Raw genomic sequence first — 18,751 nt, 5'->3', positions numbered from 1 at the left:
AACCCCCCCCGCTCAGCGAAAGGCCCCCACATGGAAGGGGCATCCAAGGTGCCTCCCCCCGCCCCAGGGGCAGAGGATAAAGCCCAGCACTGCCATGGGTGTGTACTGGGGTGTGTACTGGGCCAGACTGGGCTGTGGGGGGGGGTGTACTGGGCCAGCAAACAGCCCCCCCCCCCCCAACCTTCTCAGGACCTCCCAACCCCAAAACCCAAGAGATTGGGGTCAGCAGCAAAGGGTGGGGGGTCTGGGTGCCCTCCAGCAGCAGAGGAGGAGGGCAGGAGCCTCGGGGACCCAGGGGGTCCAGCTTTGGGGACAGAGGACAAACTGGGGAGCAGGGTGGGGGACACAGGAGAGAGACGGCAGGAGCAGGGGGAGACAGGAGAGACGTGGTGGGACGGGGGGGACAGGTCCAAAGGCAGTTTTATTGTCACAGAACAGGCACAGAAAAAAAGACTTTCATTGAAATAAACTAAAGCAGTTGCAAACCACAGTCAGTGTCACCCTGCGGGGATGGGGACCCCCCGGCCCTCACTGCAGGCAGACGGGCAGCCCGTAGACGACGGGGGCCGCCCCGATGAGGTATTTGAGTTTGGGGGCTTGGCGTGCCTGGGCGACGTAGGAGAGGAGCGGGGCACCCGAGCCCCCCCTCAGCCAGCCCTGCAGCAGCGCCTGGGCGTAGCGGTCGATGTCCCGGTCCGTCACATCCCACAGGTTCCCCAGGACGAAAGGGCTGGAAGGGAGGAGGGCGTTACGCCCGCTCCCACCCCCAAAAAACCCCAGCCCTGAGCGTGCAAAGTCTCTGCTCCCCCACGGAAAGACCCCCCCCGTAACTCACCAGCCGGCCATGATGTACTTGAGGACGATGCCAGAGCCCTCCAAGCTGCCGCGGACGGCGAGCGCGGCACTGCTGCAGCCGAAGAGCAGGGCGACGGCGCGGCAATCCAGCCGGGAGATGGTCTGTCCATCCAGAAAGCGGGCGCCCCGCTCCGTGCCCCGCGTAGCTACAGGGAGAAGCCCCCCACCAAGGTGAGCCCCGGCTGCCCTCGTACCCCCCCAGGGTGTCCCCACGCAGCCCCCGTGATGCTCACATGTAGAGGTCGTGCTCCAGGAGGGCCGCCTGCATCTGCTCCATGCTCGGGACGGCTCCTGTCACCCCCCTCCAGCCAGGCTCGCTGCGGGAGAGCTGGTGAGAAGGGGTGGGAGGCACAGACCACCCCCCCCTCAGCCCCTCCGAGATCTCCACCCACCTCTCGAACCAGCCCCGAAATCGCTCCTCGGTGCCCAGGAGGTTGCTGTGGGGGTTGAGGACGTAGAAGGTGCTGCTGGGGTTCACGCCACGGCTCAGCACAGACCCTGCCCGCTGCTGGAGAGGGGGGAGATGAGTGGGTCCCAGGCCAGCACAAGGTTTGGGGGGGTTCCCCAAACCCCGGGGCTGGGGTACATGGGGTGCCCCCCAACCTCTCACCTTCTGTGCCAGGGAATAGCTGAGCAGGAAGCGCAGGGAAGGGAGCCTGGTTACAGGCACGGCCTTCAGGCACGCCATGCTCTCCCAGGGCAGCTTCTGCAGGTGCTGGGAGGAAGAGGAGGAGGAAGGTGTGAGTGGGAGGGAGGCAGCAGAGCCGGGAGGGGGTGAAGCAGGAGCAGGGCTCTCACCTTATCCAGCACCAGGACGAGGGAGCCGGCAGTCTGCGTGGCGCAGGCTCTCCGCTTCTCCACCGCCTCCTGCAAGAGCGGCTGAGCCCTGCGGGGCTGCCCTGGGCAGAGGCCGAAGGCCAGGGCTTGCACATCATGGGGCGTGAGGAGAGGAGCGGCATTCAGCACCACCTGCGGGGAGGAGGAAGGGGTGAGCATTGGCAAAGCAGGGGCTCAGCTCCCCGAAATCCCGCCCCAGCCCAGGCACCTTGAGCAGGGTGGGATCCGAGTCCCTCCAGCCGCACCGGCAGAGCTCGGGGTGCAAGCGAGCAGCTTCCTCCACCAGACCGGGCTCGGGGCCAGTGGGGATCAGGGCACCCCTCCAGCAGCCCAGCACCTGCATTTCCAGCGTCTCGATGAGGCTCTGCAAGAGGTCAGAGTCACTGGGGGGGTCCGGGCCCCCCAACCCACTCTGAAATGTGCCCGACATCGGGGTGCAGGGTGGTTTTCCCCCCCCACCTTCATCCTGCAGTCCAGCTCGGAGCGGCGTCGCCACCAGTCTTGCTTGTCCGTGCAGCCGTTGACTTCCTTCTGCTCCTTCTGGATGGCGTCAAAGTCGCTCAGCACCGAGTGCAGCGGGGCCTGGAGGAGGAAGGGAGCCGTGATCCCAGCCCCAAACACAGCTGGGCCCCCCCCCTCTCCCATCCCTGCCCTCACCTTGTTGAGCACGGTGGGGATGCGGATGGTCACGGGAGCGCTGCCCTTCTCCAGCCGCGTCAGCAGCAGCGTGTCCCCTGCAGAGCCAGGCTGGGTGCTGGCGAGGGTCAACGTGCACACAGTCACCCCTGAAAGTCACACCCGGACCTTAAGGACAGCCCCAAGGGCACCATCCGTCGCTCAGCACCCTCCTGGGCGACGAACTGCCCGGTCCCTGTGCTCGCGTCAGCCCTCACCGCTGGGGATCTGCTGCAGCTGCGCCCAGAAGCCGTCCCGCACCTCAGACCCCAGCCCTGTGGGGCTGAACATGAAGAGTCTCTCGAGCTCGGCGAGGTGGTGGCTGCGCTGGGCAGCACTCCCCTCCTGCAAGGAGAGCCCGCGGAGCTGCTCAGCCACGTCCCCCGCTGACTTCTTCTCTTTGCTGCAAAGGGAAAGGCAGTCAGGGGGGAATAAGCACCCCAAAATCACCTTTGCTGGGGCTCTGGTGGTGTTGGATGAGCCCCTTTCTCCATGATACTAAAGGAGGGGAGATTTAGACTGCATATAAGGAAGAAATTTTTTACACTGAGGGTGGTGAGGCACTGGAAGGGGTTGCCCAGAGAGGCAGTGGAGGCCCCATCCCTGGAAACCTTCAAGGCCAGGTTGGACGGGGCTCTGAGCCCCCTGGTCTGGTTAAAGCTGTCCCTGCTCGCTGCAGGGGTTGGGCTGGGTGACCTCTGAAGGTCCCTTCCCACCCAAACCGCTCCATGATTCTATGCTCTAGGGATGGAGGGAGGCCGAGGGACTCACTAAATCTTCCTGTGGATGACGCTGAGCAGCTGATGGCGAGCGGTGACGGAGACTGACTCGGAGAGCAGGTACGCGGTGGAGAGGGGGTCCTGGTTCCCCATGGCCAGAGCCAGGAGCTGGCAGAGCTGGCTGTAGAGCGCACCAGGAGGGCAGTGGCTGATGGAGTTGAAAGCATCTTTCAGGAGCTCGAGGGCCGTGTCCAGCGAGGAGACATCTGGAAGGGACAAAGCAGCAAAACGCCGGGGCAGGATCAGGTGCTGAGCCCTTGGGCAACGCTCCGAGCAGCAGCGAGGGGAGGTGGAGCAGAGGGGACAGATGTGGCGTCCCCAGCACAGCCACCAGCTCCCAACACAAGACCAGTACCCTACGCACTGGAGGCTCGCAGAGCGGCCCTGTGTTACCCTTGGCCAGCAGCCTGATGCCCACCCAGCCGCTCACTCACTCCACCTCCACGGGAAATGGTGAGGAAATAGGACAAAAAAACCCCATGGGTCAAGATAAAGACAGGGAGATCTCTCACCAGTTACCAGCCCAGCCAGAACAAACCCAGTTTGGGGAAAATTGACACCTCAAGCTGCGTCAGGGGAGGCTTAGATTGGATATTAGGAAAAATTTCTTCACGGAAAGAGTGGTCAAGCACCGGAACAGGCTGCCCAGAGAGGTGGGGGAGTCCCCATCCCTGGAGGGGTTCAAAAACGGGCAGAGGTGGCACTGGGGGCCATGGTTTAGTGGGCATGGGGGTGTTGGGTTGATGGTTGGACTGATGATCTTAGAGCTCCTTTCCAACCTTAATGATTCCTGGTTTTTACTTTCATTAAAAAATAGTCCGGATTTAGACTGGATATAATAAGGAAGAAAGTTTTTACAGCGAGGGTGGTGAAGCGCTGGCACAGGTTGCCCAGAGAGCTGGTGGCTGCCCCATCCCTGGAAAGGTTCAAGGCCAGGCTGGACAGGGCTCTGAGCACCCTGCTCTGGTTGAAGATGTCCCCGCTTATGGCAGGGGGGTTGGACTCGATGACCTTTGAAGGTCCCTTCCAACCCAAACCATTCTACGATTCTATGAAACACAAAAATTAAAACCCCTTCCCCCAGCACTGGGGAGCAGCCCCTCCTCCTCCTCAGCCGTTTTGCTCTCTGCCCATACAGTGATTGTCACCCATTTTAAACATTTTGCAGAGGTGCCACCAACTTCACCGACAGGCTCAGCTTTAGCTTTCCTCCCGACGCAGCTCCCCAGCACCAAAACCTCCCTGCCAACACCGTGCCGGGTGCTCACCGCCAGCCGCGGGCAGGGCGGAGGAGAGGGTCCGCTCCGGGCGCAGGGGGTCCCCGCTGCCTGGCCGCTGCGCTGCCAGGATGTCCTCGCCGGCCTCTTGCTGCAGGGCCTCGTGCTCTCCGTCTGCACCCTTCTGCCTGCGCCGAGGCAGCCGTCTCCTGCCTGCGGGGAGGGACAGAGGCGCCTGGTGCCCGGGACTGGGGACAGCCTGATGCAGCTGCTTTGGGGTGCATGAAGGCAAGACTCCCCCCAGTCCCTGGGGCAGCCCAGCTCACCTGGGGCTCCCTCCTCTCCCTCGGAGACCTGCAAGACCTCGAAGCTGATCTCAAGCTCCTTTTCCACCTTCTCCTCTTCCTCAATGGCCCTCAGAAGCTCCCACTCCTCCTGCGCTCTCTTGCCGGGAGCCCTGCGGGTCGCCCGCTCCCTCTTCTCCTCCGCAGCCCTGGCTCGGCGGGTGCCCGGCCGTCCTGCCCGGGGCTGGGCACTGCTGCTCTGGCCACCGAACCCCAGCGAGCTCACCTGGGACCCCGTGGATTTGGGGGGCAGAGCTTTCCGGGTGCAGCATGTCTTGCGGGTAGCTGCAGGGGTCAGCCCCGCTTTGGGATCCTCCATGTCACTGTCATCGCTGAACGTCACCTAAAGCAGAGGGACGAGGGGGTGTCGGGGCTGGCACCGGGTGCTGGGCTGCCCCTCGCCTCCCTCCCCGCTCACCTTTAGGCGAGACTTGACTCTCCCCAAAACTTTGGGTGCTCGCGGGAGCCGGGATTTGCTGGCCGGCGGGGAGGATTCACTGAAGATGGTGAAGGGAGTCCTGGGGCCGGGAGCTGCGTGCGCCTTGGCAGGGGGACAGGCTTTCTGGAGCGGGGTGCATGGCACTGTCACCGGCCGGATGACGATGGGGGGCACCTCGCCATCTGAGTCACCCAGAGCAAAGACGTCATCTGTGTTTGTCACAGCCAGCGGCTTTGGCCTCTGGCTCTTCTTCACTCTGGCCTTGGGCACGGCGGGGGCCAACGCTGTCTTGTTTTTGCGCCTTTGGGGTTGAGCCTTGTCCGTCTTGAGGATTTTAGGCGCAGCTGCCGCTTTGGGCTCTGCCGGAGTCAGCGTAGGCAGCTGCAAGGTCCAAGAGCCAGCAAAGACACCGTCCACGGAGTCACCATGCTTGGAGGCCAGGCGGCAAACGGCAGCCATGGCTTTGGCGAGCAGCAGGCTGGCCCTGGACACCTCCAGGCTGGGCAGGTGGGGTCTGCAGGACGCCAGGAAGGTCAACCCCGTCTCCAGCTCCTCCTGCAGTTCCTCTGCCAGCCGGGGGCTGGCCAGGCTCTGAAGAGCCAACGTGGCGTAGCCAGCGGCCACCAGATCGTCCAGCAGCTCCAGCGCAGGCAGGTCCCGCCCGACGGAGCCGCCCCACAGCTTGTCTCGCAGCACAGCAGCAAAGCGGGCAGCCACGGCGGCACAGCGCGGCAGCACGGCACGGATCAAACCCAGCCCCTCCGCCGTGTTGCCCGCTACCAGCTCGCCCTGGGCACAGGAGAGGAACCAGCGCAGGCAGAGAGCCGAGTGGGCCAGGTCGGAGCAGAGGCAGCACGGGCAAGCTGCCGGGTGGGCGAGGAAGGCCAGTCTCTTCTTTCTCTCGGGCTTCAGCTCTGGTGAGGCAGTGAGAGCATCCGCCTTCTCCAGCCTGCTCACCGTGGCCATGAACTCCAGCGCAGGGCCCTTCAGGAAACCCTCTTCTTCCCCAGCGGACTCAGAAGTGGGGTTCCGCGGCTTCTTGCCCTCACATTTGCCCTTCCTGGGCAGGATCTTCATCTGGTCTTTCTGCTTCTTGCTGTCTTCAAACTCTGCAGGCGGAGGGGAGGGTTATTTCGGCATCCTCCAGCTCCCGCCGCAGCCAGCCTGAGGAGGGGTGTGGGAAGCCGGACCCAACACTTCTGCTTTCCCCAGCTATGCCTTTATCAGCTGGAGGAGTCGCTCGCTGAGCCAAAACACGGCTCAGAGTCACCCCCCACCTCTGCACGCTCCTGGCCGAACGGGGATCGGCTGCTCCGGCAGCATCCGCGCAAGGCAGATCCTTCACCCCAGCCCAAAAGCGGGGGCAAGAGGGGTCGTCCCTGGCACTGCCCAGGTTTGGGGCTCACCTCAGCCCCGCCACTGCCCTCCTCCGAGCCCGGAGCAGGGACTCACCGGTGTCGGACTCCAGGAGGAAGAGAGCCTGCTGCAGGTCGAAGTGGCTCAGCTCCAGCTCTCTCTGCTGCAGCTCCAGCTGGGCCTTCAGCACCAGGAAAGAAGTGCACCTGGGGGGGGTGAACACAGCCCTCAGAGCCCCCCACACAGCCACCGCTCCGTGCCCAGGGCCGCGCGGGAGGTGGGCAGCGAGGAACAAGCTCACGTCTGACCTGGCAAGCTGAATTCACGGGATACCACAGCCCAGAGCAGCTGCTCGCTCCAGACCAAGCTCAGAAGGGGCCAAAACCCTCCCAACCGGGGTCAGTCCCCCACCAAGGGACGCAGACACCAGTGTCCCCTGAGGCCGCAGGGCAGCTCAGCCCAAACCAAGCATCCCCCAAAGCTCAGAGCCAGCCTGTGTCCCCCCCCACCTCCACAGCCAACTCACCACCGGATGGCTTGCAGTTTCATGGCCAGCTTGACAGCCTCCAAGCAGAAGGCTTTGGCTTTACACACCACCTCCAACCTGCTGAGGAGAGCCACGAGGTGCTCCGAGCAGGCCAGCATGTCAGCCAGCACTTGCCACTTCAGCAGCACGTTGTCACCTGCGAGGGAGGACAGGGAGGTGACCGGAGCTGCTCCTCCCGCAGAGGCAGACAAGGAGCCCGACTCTTTCCGGAGGAGCGGTCGGGTTTTGGTCCACACGAGCAACCAGCTCACCGTAATCCACAAACTGGACGTCGGACGTCGTCTGACAGCCCAGCACGTCGCTGCCCATCAGCAGGAGGATGATGCTGCGGAAGAGCTTGTGGGCTTCGGCGAGAGCAGTCTCGGGTGTCTTCCACCCTGTGCAAGGGCGGTCAGGGGTATCGGCACCAACCAAGACCCTCCCCAGCCCCAGCACAGAGCGACTCCCCCAAATTCCCTCTCCTCGCCCCAAACGGGCTGGGTTTGGAGAAACCCAGAGGTGAAACGTTTGCGTGGAGCTTTGTCCACAACCCCTACCAGGCTGGTGCTCACCGGGAGGGGTTTAAACATCCCCCGGGAACTCACCGTGCACAAAGATCCACTGCTGGAGCTCTGGCGAGAGGCGGGCAGGGGGGAGGCTCAGGTAGACGGCCGCCAGCTGAAGGACGTGGGCTCGCAGCAGGTACCAGACCTTGGTGATTTTTTGTAGAGCCGGGTTCTGGAGCACCCCCAGCAACAGGGTGAGACCCTCTTCAATCTGCAGAGGGAGAAAAAGAGTCACCATTTGTGGTCCAGGGTGTCTCACGCCCACGGTCACTGATGAGAGGTACTGAGACAGCCAGACAGAGCTGCTGCGGTCTCCTCTTGCCCTCTGACATGACTTCTGGGGCAGAAAAGGGTTTTTAGGAGCCTCACCCGGTGGTTGACGCAGCACAGCTGGCTGCGGAGCAGGAGGCAGGTTTGCTGCAGCAGCAGGTAGGAATCGTTGCTGCTGTCGGCTTTCTGCAGGCAGGACTCCGTCTCCTCCAGGAAAAGCTGGAAACAAACGCGCCAGCGTGAGGGCTGCAGCCTCGGGGATCGGCCGAGCTCGCCCTGCGGCCCCTTCCCTCCCTGCCAGACTTACCTGGGCATAGCTGGGGCACTCCAGCTGGAAAAGCAGCTTGGTGACCTGGCACAGGGCTCCGGCCATGCCCAGGCTGTCCCCGAGCGCGCTGCACAGGGCTCTGACCAGGAGGTAGCTCTCCATGGCTTGCAAGGGCTGGGGGCAGGAAAACCCCCGCGGTTACGCTCACAGATGGCTCCAGAGGGACTCTGTGTGCCTTGGGGAGGCTGCCGACCCGCCCGCCACCTCCCCAGCAGCGTTACCTTGGCCATCAGCTTGTAGAGAGCTGCCAGGAGGTGCAGGGAGGCTACAGTCTGCTCAGGGCTGCGCACAGCTGGGACGCCCGGCATCGCCAGGAGCTGCTTCCACAAGGCGAAGGCGTCATCCAGGCTTTTGGCCAGAGCTGAGGACGCACCACGGGTCTGAGACACCCTGACCCAAAACCGGGCACTCCCAGAGCCTCTTCAGGAAGGGCCCAAACCCGCCAGCACCCTCACCGGTCTCTGTGGCCAGGTTGAAGGAGATGCCATCGTACAGGAACCTGTCCTCCAGCAGCCTGCCTTCGTAGTTGAGGTCGTTGGGCTCAAAGTCATCCAGGTTCTTCAGCCCCTGAGCTTTGGCTCTCTGGTCCCTCTCTATGCTCTGCAGCGGGGTAGAAGGCAGCAGCAACACACGTTAAGAGGCACCACAGGGTTTCCAGCAGGGTCTGAGCAGCTTTTAGTGACCCCAGTGCAGAGCTGAGCATTGCTAGCAAGGCTGAGGGCAGCACCCCACACGTGCACGGAGCCCCACGGCGTTTCCAGATCGGGACCCATTTTGGCATCCCCCAGCCCTCCTCTGCCACCCCCACCCACCTTCTCCAGCTTGGACTCCAGGGTGCAGATGTAGAGCCAGAGCAGAGCCTGCGCCTGGTCATCGAGGAGCTGGTCCCGGTTCTGGGCGCTCCTGGGCACCAACTCCAGCAGCCGCAAGGCTTCACGGACCGAGTCCAGGGAGGAGCTGCCAGAGAGAAGGATTAGAAACAGCCTTTGACCCCAAAACCCCTGGAGCATTTTAAGGGGAGGGATAAATACACCCCAAGACCCCAAACAAAGCAAACAGCCACAGCAATAAAACACTCCAGACCCTTAAACTCCCCGAGGACCCTCAAATACTCCTTGGGGACTTTCAGGGACACAAGGAGGTGATGCCGGCACGCTGTGTCCACCCACCAGTCCGTCTGCTGGGCATAGCTGTGGTAGCACAAGACCTGGGCCAGCTCCGTCAAGCCGATAGCTCGCTCATGCAGGCGGCCGCTCTCCTCCGAGCAGATCTCCAGCAGGTCACAGAGGACGTTGTAGCGTTCCTGCCCCGTGTCGGCTCGGATGGTCTTGTAGGCCTTCAACTCGGCAAAGAGGACAGTCACCACGGTGTCCATGTCCAGGCTGTGCCCCTCCAAGCCTTCCTTCAGGGTCCTGGGGGAAGCGGGAGCTGTAGGGGGGCTCTGCGCAGAGCAGAGCAGCCGGGCACGTCTCGCAGGGAGACATGTCCTCATTTTACCAGCTTGGGAACCACAGCTCTCCAGATATCCACCCCCCAACGCACCGGTCAGCCTTCCAGGTCTTACCGTAACCGTAACTCCTCAGCCCCCTGTTTCGCAGCATCCATTTTGACTCTGACCCAGAGGGAGACGGGCTCTGCCAGCAGCTCCCGGATGCGGCCCTGCAGCGCGGCCAGCCACTGCACCACACACGCCAGGGCTCTCTCCAGCTGCCCCAGCTTGCGGTAGCTTTCCACCTGCAGCCTGAAGCATTTGTGCAGCTGCGGGGAGAGCGCAGAGAACCGGCCTCAGCGCTACGTGGGAGCAAAATCCCTGCCTCCCACGTCCCGTACCGCAGCCCCCTTTCCCGCCTGTGCGAAGGGAAGACCTCAGAGCAGGGAACTGGGGTTGTTCCAGGGGCAAAAGCTGGTCCCGTCCTCTCCTTTGCTCCCCTGGCACCGGGATCAGGCCATTCAGCTCAGCCCCATTCCTGCCAGAAGCATCAGACAAGCGCTTACCCTCTCCGGGGGGATCTCTGGACAGGCGTAGGCATCTGCTGTCTGCAGCCTCTTGCAGAAGAGCTCGCAGACAGAGCTGGCCTCCTCGTGAAGGTTCTGGTTGTAGAAGATGTAGGCCAACTTGAACGTGCACAACACTACCGGCAAGTGAAACGCAAATGTTAAAGACGCGACGGAGAGAGAACGAACCCTCTCTCCTCGTCCAGCCAGGAACCGTCACCCTCTGCCCCGGCCCCACCAGCCACGTACTTTGCGTGGCAGAGAACCCTCGCTGCTCCCCGGGTACGCAGACACCGAGCTCTGCGACCGCATTCGACCTGAGCCAGCGCCGAGGAACCGGGTTTGGTCCCAGCCACCACCCCGGTGCCGCCGCAGCACTGACCGGTCATGTCGAGGTACTTGGCTCGCTCGCTCTCGGGGAGCCCCTCCAGCGCCTCCAGCATCCACACCACGCTCCTTCTGCAGCCTGCCGTCAGCTGCTTCCGACCCGGCCAGCCCGCCGCCTGCAACGGCCACCGGGAGAGGGAGAGGGTGGCCAGCAAGAGGCTGCCAGGGACCCACAGCCCCCCCCAGAACCTTCCAACCCCCCCGCAATGCAGCACCTCCAAAGGGAGAAGCCACCCAGCACCGTGAAGATCTCGCCCAACCCCAGTGCCGGGGACCATCCCCTCCGTTGCCGGTACCTGGGAGCACTGGAAGGCGTCGTAAGCCACACTGGCAAAGAGCTGGAGGCTGCGGTAGAGCAGCTGCTTCACCATCAGCTTCTGTTTGACACCGTCGGGAGGAACCTGCGGAGGGCAGGGAAGGAGAAAAGCGGCTTTCGTGGGGTCCGGGCAGCACTGGGCGCTGCTGCTCAGGACGGGGACGCTGGAGAGGGACACCGCGCTGGTGGATTAAGGGGAGCGTCAAGCCAAGCCTAGAGCGGCATTACGAAGCCTCCAGATGCTCACAGAGGCTCTGAGCGACCACGCAACGCACTGGCCCCACGCCCAGCCCCAGCCTTACCCTCTCCAGCAGCCGCTGGAGGACACGGCAGTGCCCCTCGGTGAAGGCCCAGAGGCCGAGCACATCCTCCCGGCCAAAGGGCTGCTGCTTGCTCCTCTTCACGTACTCGCTGAGGGAGGAGACGGCGAACTGGCAGGTCTCAGCCAGCACCCTGAGGAACCGCTCCGAGGCCTCCGCCGCCGCGCCGAGAGCCGCCGTGGCCTGGGTTAAGGGTGGCCCTGCAGGGCCAGTGCTCTCGGCCAGCACCCGGCTCAGCTGGACCCCAGCCTCCAGGAGGGACAGGGGGCCACCGAAAGATTTTGTGGAGCTGCCGGTGACCCCCAGGAAGCCCCTCGCGTCCTTTACCGCCTCCTCGGCCTCACTGTACCGGCCGCTCTTGCAGAGGTGCCGGCACTGCTCCAGGGTGAGCTCAAAGAAACAGAGGGACTGCTGGAGGGTGGGCGGCTCCGTTGCCTCCTTTCGCAGAGCCGTGAGCAAGCAGTCCCCGAGCTGTCGGCCGAGGAAAGCCGAGGACGGCGCCCGCTGGGCTTCGTACAAAGCAGCAGCGGCAGCCGCCTGCTGCGCCGTCTGGGAGGTGAAGAAGGGGGGGCTGCAGCGGCAGCAAGGCCGCCTCCTCCTCCTCCAGCAGCAGGAGGAAGCGCAGGGCTCGCAGACGGACCGAGAGGACGGCTCTACCCTCCTCCTGTGGCCGGTCGGCTCGGCCAGGGTGTCCGCCCCTCTCCAGAGCACACTGAAGCTGCTGTAAGCGATGGCCGTGAAATCCTTGGCGGGCGCCTGGCCGGGGCGGTAGGTCAGCAGCCGGGAACGGAGGAGGTCGGCTGCCCTCCAGCAGGCATCGCTGCTGCCCCGGCCGGCCGCGTTCCTCAGCAGGTGGTAGAGGATCTTCTCCAGGTAGAGGGGGAGGGGGCTGCGGCACGGCGGCCAGGTAGCCCTGGCACGCCTCCTTGGCCACCGCCACCAGGCTGGTTGCAAGTGCCGGGCAGCCCCCGGGCTCGGCCATGCGCTCGACGCAAATCCGCAGGACTCTGTCGCAGACCTGGCTTTTCCGCAGCCTGGAGGCCTGGCTGGCATAGGAGGCATCTCCGGGACAGCAGCAGAGGCGTTCCTGGGGAGGGGCGCGGGGTCAGACCCCCGGCAGCCAGCCCAGGGCCCCCCCAGCTGCGGTGCCGGCAGCGGAGCCCCCGTCCCCGGCTCACCCTTAGCTCAGCGAGCAGCTGGTCCGTGCCCGCCAAGCCGGCCGGCCGGGCGGCGACATCGGCTCCTCCGAGGTGCTTCATGCGTGACGCCAGGCTGGCGACTCGGGCAGGCTGGGGTGGGTGGGGAAAGGCGTGGGACCCCCGCAGCCCCCCCCCCCAGACCCCCCACAATGCTCACAGCCCCCCCCCACACCATTCCCCAGGCCCCTGGGAGCCCCCAGCCCCACTTCTCGAGGCCCTCCAGCCCCACTCCTTGGCCCCCCCCCGGGGTGCACAACCCCCCAGCCCCACTCCTCAGCCCCCCTAAAGCTCACAGCCCTCCTCAGCCCTACTCCTCGCCCCCCCCCAGAGCTCACAGCCCCCTTAGCCCCCACTCCTTGGCCCCCACCCCAGGCCCACAGCCCCCCCCAGCCCCACTTCTCAGCCCCCCTAGAGCTCAGTCTCCCTCAGCCCCACTCCCCAGCACCCCGAGGGCTCACAGCCCCCCTCAGCCCCCACTTCTCATCCCCCCCCGACAGCTCACAGCCCCCCCAACCCCACTCCTCGTCCCCCCCCAGGGCCCTCAGCCCCACTCCACAGACGCTCACACGGCCTGGAGCCTCCCCCAGCCCCCCTCCCCGGGGCCAGCAGACACCCCCCCCCCAGCCCCACTCTTTGGCCCCCCCAGCCCCATCCCCACGGCTCAGCCCCACTCCTCAGCCCCCCCAGAGCTCTCTAGCCCCCCCAGCCCCACTCCCCAGCCCCCACCAGAGCTCTCTAGCCCCCCCAGCCCCACTCCTCAGCCCCCCCAGAGCTCTCTAGCCCCCCCAGCCCCACTCCTCAGCCCCCCCAGAGCTTGCAGCCCCCCCAGCCCCACTCCTCAGCCCCCCCAGAGCTCGCAGCCCCCCCAGCCCCACTCCCTCAGCCCCCCCAGAGCTCTCTAGCCCCCCCCAGCCCCACTCCTCAGCCCCCGCCGAGCTCGCAGCCCCCCCCAGCCCCACTCCTCAGCCCCCCCCCGAGCTCTCTAGCCCCCCCAGCCCCACTCCTCAGCCCCCCCCAGAGCTCGCAGCCCCCCCAGCCCCACTCCTCAGCCCCCCCAGAGCTCGCAGCCCCCCCAGCCCCACTCCTCAGCCCCCGCCGAGCTCGCAGCCCCCCCAGCCCCACTCCTCAGAGCTCTCTAGCCCCCCCAGCCCCACTCCTCAGCCCCCCCAGAGCTCTCTAGCCCCCCCCAGCCCCACTCCTCAGCCCCCCCCAGAGCTCGCAGCCCCCCCCAGCCCCACTCCTCAGCCCCCGCCGAGCTCGCAGCCCCCCCCAGCCCCACTCCTCAGCCCCCCCAGCCCCACTCCTCAGCCCCCCCCAGAGCTCTCTAGCCCCCCCAGCCCCACTCCTCAGCCCCCCCAGAGCTCGCAGCCCCCCCAGCCCCACTCCTCAGAGCTCTCTAGCCCCCCCAGCCCCACTCCTCAGCCCCCCCAGAGCTCGCAGCCCCCCCCAGCCCCACTCCTCAGCCCCCCCCGGCCCCACTCCCCGGGCCCAGCAGCCCCCCCTGCCCCAGCCCCACGGCCCAGCCCCACGGCCCAGCCCCACGGCCCAGCCCCACGGCCCAGCCCCAGCCCCAGCCCCAGCCCCAGCCCCAGCCCCAGCCCCAGCCCCAGCCCCAGCCCCAGCCCCAGCCCCAGCCCCCCGTGTCCGTGGCCCCCCCGGCTCACGCTCCGCCGCCGCCGCCGCCGTTGGGTGCAGGCCCCGCCGCGCGCCCCGTTCAAATACCCTCGGCAGCCAATCAGCGCGCGGTCTCGACGCGCGGGGCACGCCGGGAGTTGTAGTTCCCCGCCCCGCGGGGGGTGCGCATGCGCACGGTGCCTCGTGCAGCCCGGGCCGGGGGGGGGGGGGCGGGGGCCTGTGCGGGAACCCCCGTGCAAGGGCGGCGGTTGTGCAGGGACCCCCGTGCAACGGGGTATCGGTGTGCAGGGACCCCCGTGCAAGGGCGGCAGTTGTGCAGGGACCCCCGTGCAACGGGGGTATCGGTGTGCAGGGACCCCCGTGCAAGGGCGGCGATTGTGCAGGGACCCCCGTGCAACGGGGTATCGGTGTGCAGGGACCCCCGTGCAAGGGCGGCAGTTGTGCAGGGACCCCCCGTGCAACGGGGTATCGGTGTGCAGGGACCCCCGTGCAAGGGCGGCGATTGTGCAGGGACCCCCGTGCAAGGGCGGCAGTTGTGCAGGGGGCGGCAGTTGTGCAGGGACCCCCGCGCAAGGGCGGCGATTGTGCAGGGACCCCCCGCGCAACGGGGTATCGGTGTGCAGGGACCCCCGTGCAAGGGCGGCGATTGTGCAGGGGACCCCCGCGCAACGGGGTATCGGTGTGCAGGGACCCCCGCGCAAGGGTGGCAGTTGTGCAAGGACCCCCATGCAATGGGGGTGTGGGTGCACGAGGACCCTTGTGCAATGGGGTTGGCGTGCAGGGACCCCCGTACAATGGGGGGCGGATGCACGAGGACCCTTGTGCAATTTAGTTGGTGTACAGGGACCCCCGTGCAAGGGCGGCGATTGTGCAGGGACCCCCGCGCAACGGGGGTATCGGTGTGCAGGGACCCCCGTGCAAGGGCGGGCGATTGTGCAGGGGACCCCCGTGCAACGGGGTATCGGTGTGCAGGGACCCCCGCGCAAGGGTGGCAGTTGTGCAAGGACCCCCCATGCAATGGGGGTGTGGGTGCACGAGGGACCCTTGTGCAATGGGGTTGGGGGTGCAGGGACCCCCCGTACAATGGGGGGCGGATGCACGAGGACCCTTGTGCAATTTAGTTGGTGTACAGGGACCCCCGTGCAAGGGTGGTGATTGTGCAGGGACCCCCATACAATGGGGGGCGGATGCACGAGGACCCTTGTGCAATTTAGTTGGTGTACAGAGGGAACCCTGTGCAAGGGTGGTGATTGTGCAGGGACCCCCGTACAATGGGGGGGCGGATGCACGAGGGACCCTTGTGCAATTTAGTTGGTGTACAGGGGAACCCTGTGGCAAGGGTGGTGATTGTGCAGGGACCCCTGTGCAATGGGAGGTGGGGTGCACAAGGGACCCTTGTGCAATGGGATTGGCGTGCAGGGACCCCCGTGCAACGGAGTCAGTGTGCGGGAACCCCAGTGCAATGGTGGCGGACTGCACAGGAACCATCGTGCAATGGTGGGAGGGTGCATGGGGACCCTTGTTGCAACAGGGGGTCGGTGTGTGGACACCCCCTGTGCAATGGGGGGCCAGTGCACAAGGACCCTTGTGCAATGGGGGTTGGCGTGCACGAGGACCCTTGTGCAATTTAGTTGGTGCGCAGGGACCCCTATGCAAGGGCGGTGATTGTGCAGGGACCCCTGTGCAAGGGTGACAATTGTGCAAGGACCCCCATACAATGGGGGGGGTGGGTGCACAAGGACCCTTGTGCAATGGGGTTGGCGTGCAGGGACCCCCATGTGATGGGGGCTGCTGTGTAGGGACCCCTGTGCCACGGTGGTGATTGTGCAGGGACCCTCGTGCAATGGTGGGAGGGTGCACGAGGGCCCTTGTGTAATGGGAGCTGGTGTGCGGGGACCCTCGTGCAATGGCGGTGATTGTGCAGGGACCCCCGTGCGAAGGTGGTGGCTGTGCAGGACCCCGGTGCGGTGGGGGGTGATTGTGCAGGACCCCCGTGTGATGGTTGTGGCTGTGCAGGACCCCCGTGCGATGGTTGTGGCTGCGTAGGGACCCCCGTGCGATGGTTGTGGCTACGTAAGGACCCCCGTGCGATGGTTGGTGGCTACATAAGGACCCACCGTGCGATGGTTGTGGCTACGTAAGGACCCCCGTGCGATGGTTGTGGCTACGTAAGGACCCCCATGGCGATGGTTGTGGCTTGTGTAGGGACCCCCGTGCGATGGTTGTGGCTACGTAAGGACCCCCGTGTGATGGGGGTGGCTGTGCAGGGACCACTGTGCGATGGTTGTGGCTGTGCAGGACCCCCGTGAGATGGGGGTGATTGTGCAGGACCCCCTGTGCGATTGTTGTGGCTACGTAAGGACCCCCGTGCGATGGTTGTGGCTGCGCAGGGACCCCCGTGCGATGGTTGTGGCTACGTAAGGACCCCCGTGCGATGGTTGTGGCTGTGCAGGACCCCCGTGCGATGGGGGTGATTGTGCAGGACCCCCGTGCGATTGTTGTGGCTGCGCAGGGACCCCCATGCCACGGTGGTGACCGCGCAGGGACCCCCCGTGCGATGGGGGGCAGGTGCACAGGGACCCCCGTGCGAGGCTGGCGGCCGCGCAGGGCCCCCGCCGCGCTGCTCTGGCCGGGACAGTTATTTTTCTCGGCAGCAGCCTTGGCTTCGGGAGCACAACAGCCGGTACCTGATACCGGCGCCGTGTTTTGGCTGCTGCTGAGCGGCCCCCAAGGCCACTCCGGCTCCCACGGCCGGCGGGGGACGCGTGGGGACGCACGGGGACGCGCGGGGACCCCCGTGGCGACGGGGGGACCGGCGGGAGGCTGTTCTAAAGAAGCTCCCATCAACTGCGTCCTCCTCCCCGCCGGGGCCGCGCGCCGCGGGAAACGAACGCGGCGAATGCCGAAACGAACGCTGAACCAGCCGCGTCTGGCAGGTGGGAAGCCGAGCTGAGAGGAGAATCATCGAATCCTTGAATCATCGGATCATCGGATCATCAAATAATCATCGGATCATCAAATCATCAAATCATCGAATCATCGAATCATCAAATCATCGGATCATCAAATCATTGGATCATCGAATCATTGAATCATGGAATCAATTGAATCATCAAGTCATGGAATCATTGGGGTGGCCAAGCCCTTCAAGACCACCCAGCCCAACCATGAGCCCAACGCTGCCAGGGCCACCACTGAACCCATCGAGGTGGAGTCATAATTCCATCTTTCCTGGCTTTGGGGGCTGGATTATTTTTAATGAAAGTAAAACCAGGAATCACTAAGGTTGGAAAGGATCTCCAAGATCATCAGCCCAACCATCAACCCAACACCCCCCATGCCCACTAAACCATGGCCCCCAGTGCCACCTCTGCCCATTTTTGAACCCCTCCAGGGATGGGGACTCCCCCACCTCTCTGGGCAGCCTGGTCCAATGCTTGACCACCCTTTCCATGAAGAAATTTTTCCTGATACCCAATCTAAAGGGGCAATTTTGGGGAGCAGCCAGGGCCAGCAAGGCCAGGGAGGAGGTCTTGGGGAGAATGAGGGGGATCGGGGGGGTCTGAGGGGATCAGGGGGGGGCCCTGAGGGGATTGGGGGGGTCCTGGGGGTCTGAGGGGCTCGGGGGGGGTCTTGGGGGAGAATGAGGGGATCGGGGGGGGTCTGAGGGGATTGGGGGGGGTCTGGGGGGTCTGAGGGGCTCGGGGGGGGGTCTTGGGGGAGAATGAGGGGATCGGGGGGGGTCTGAGGGGATTGGGGGGGGTCTGGGGGTCTGAGGGGCTCGGGGGGGGGTCTTGGGGAGAATGAGGGGATCAGGGGGGTCTGAGGGGATCAGGGGGGCCTGAGGGGATCAGGGGGGGTCCTGAGGGGACTGGGGGGGCTGGGGGGTCTGAGGGGCTCGGGGGGGGGTCTTGGGGAGAATGAGGGGATCGGGGGGGGTCTGAGGGGATCAGGGGGGGGCCTGAGGGATTTGGGGGGGTCTGGGGGGTCTGAGGGGCTCGGGGGGGGTCTGGGGAGAATGAGGGGATCGGGGGGGTCTGAGGGGATTGGGGGGGTCTGGGGGTCTGAGGGGCTCGGGGGGGGTCTTGGGGAGAATGAGGGGATCAGGGGGGTCTGAGGGGATCAGGGGGGGCCTGAGGGGATCAGGGGGGGTCTGAGGGGACTGGGGGGGCTGGGGGTCTGAGGGGCTCGGGGGGGGTCTTGGGGAGAATGAGGGGATCGGGGGGGTCTGAGGGGATCAGGGGGGGGCCTGAGGGGATTGGGGGGGGGTCTGGGGGTCTGAGGGGCTCGGGGGGGGTCTTGGGGAGAATGAGGGGATCGGGGGGGGTCTGAGGGGATTGGGGGGGGTCTGGGGGGTCTGAGGGGCTCGGGGGGGGGTCTTGGGGAGAAATGAGGGGATCAGGGGGGTCTGAGGGGATCGGGGGGGCCTGAGGGGATCAGGGGGGTCTGAGGGGACTGGGGGGGGGCTGGGGGTCTGAGGGGCTCGGGGGGGGTCTTGGGGAGAATGAGGGGATCGGGGGGGTCTGAGGGGATCAGGGGGGGGCCTGAGGGGATTGGGGGGGTCTGGGGGTCTGAGGGGCTCGGGGGGGGGTCTTGGGGAGAATGAGGGGATCGGGGGGGTCTGAGGGGATTGGGGGGGGTCTGGGGGTCTGAGGGGCTCGGGGGGGGGTCTTGGGGAGAATGAGGGGATCGGGGGGGTCTGAGGGG

General features: G+C 65.6%; 2 protein-coding genes across 2 annotated transcripts in view; one reads left to right on the top strand and one right to left on the bottom strand.

Moving 5' to 3' along the window:
- Positions 1-528: 528 nt before the first annotated feature.
- Positions 529-12,469, bottom strand: ESPL1 (extra spindle pole bodies like 1, separase). The gene is given in 34 exon segments (XM_075724870.1): positions 529-730; positions 836-981; positions 983-1,001; positions 1,089-1,172; positions 1,248-1,363; positions 1,466-1,570; positions 1,654-1,824; positions 1,901-2,056; positions 2,152-2,274; positions 2,350-2,477; positions 2,586-2,770; positions 3,139-3,352; positions 4,415-4,576; positions 4,690-5,050; positions 5,126-6,255; positions 6,599-6,708; positions 7,029-7,185; positions 7,301-7,426; positions 7,634-7,805; positions 7,964-8,083; positions 8,172-8,306; positions 8,414-8,553; positions 8,648-8,792; positions 9,005-9,149; positions 9,362-9,604; positions 9,757-9,950; positions 10,188-10,324; positions 10,570-10,690; positions 10,871-10,975; positions 11,193-11,780; positions 11,782-11,885; positions 11,888-12,098; positions 12,100-12,297; positions 12,389-12,469. Coding segments are annotated over 34 exon segments (6,534 nt in total).
- A 3,855-nt stretch (positions 12,470-16,324) lies between these two features.
- Positions 16,325-18,751, top strand: part of LOC142596013 (integrin beta-7-like) — a 21,504-nt gene continuing 19,077 nt past the window's right edge. The window contains 1 exon segment of the mRNA XM_075724869.1: positions 16,325-16,399. Coding sequence (XP_075580984.1) covers positions 16,325-16,399 — 75 coding nt within the window.

Source organism: Pelecanus crispus, chromosome 26 (genome assembly GCF_030463565.1).
Source record: "Pelecanus crispus isolate bPelCri1 chromosome 26, bPelCri1.pri, whole genome shotgun sequence".
NCBI lineage: Eukaryota > Metazoa > Chordata > Aves > Pelecaniformes > Pelecanidae > Pelecanus > Pelecanus crispus.
This window is presented reverse-complemented; position numbering and strand designations above follow the sequence as displayed.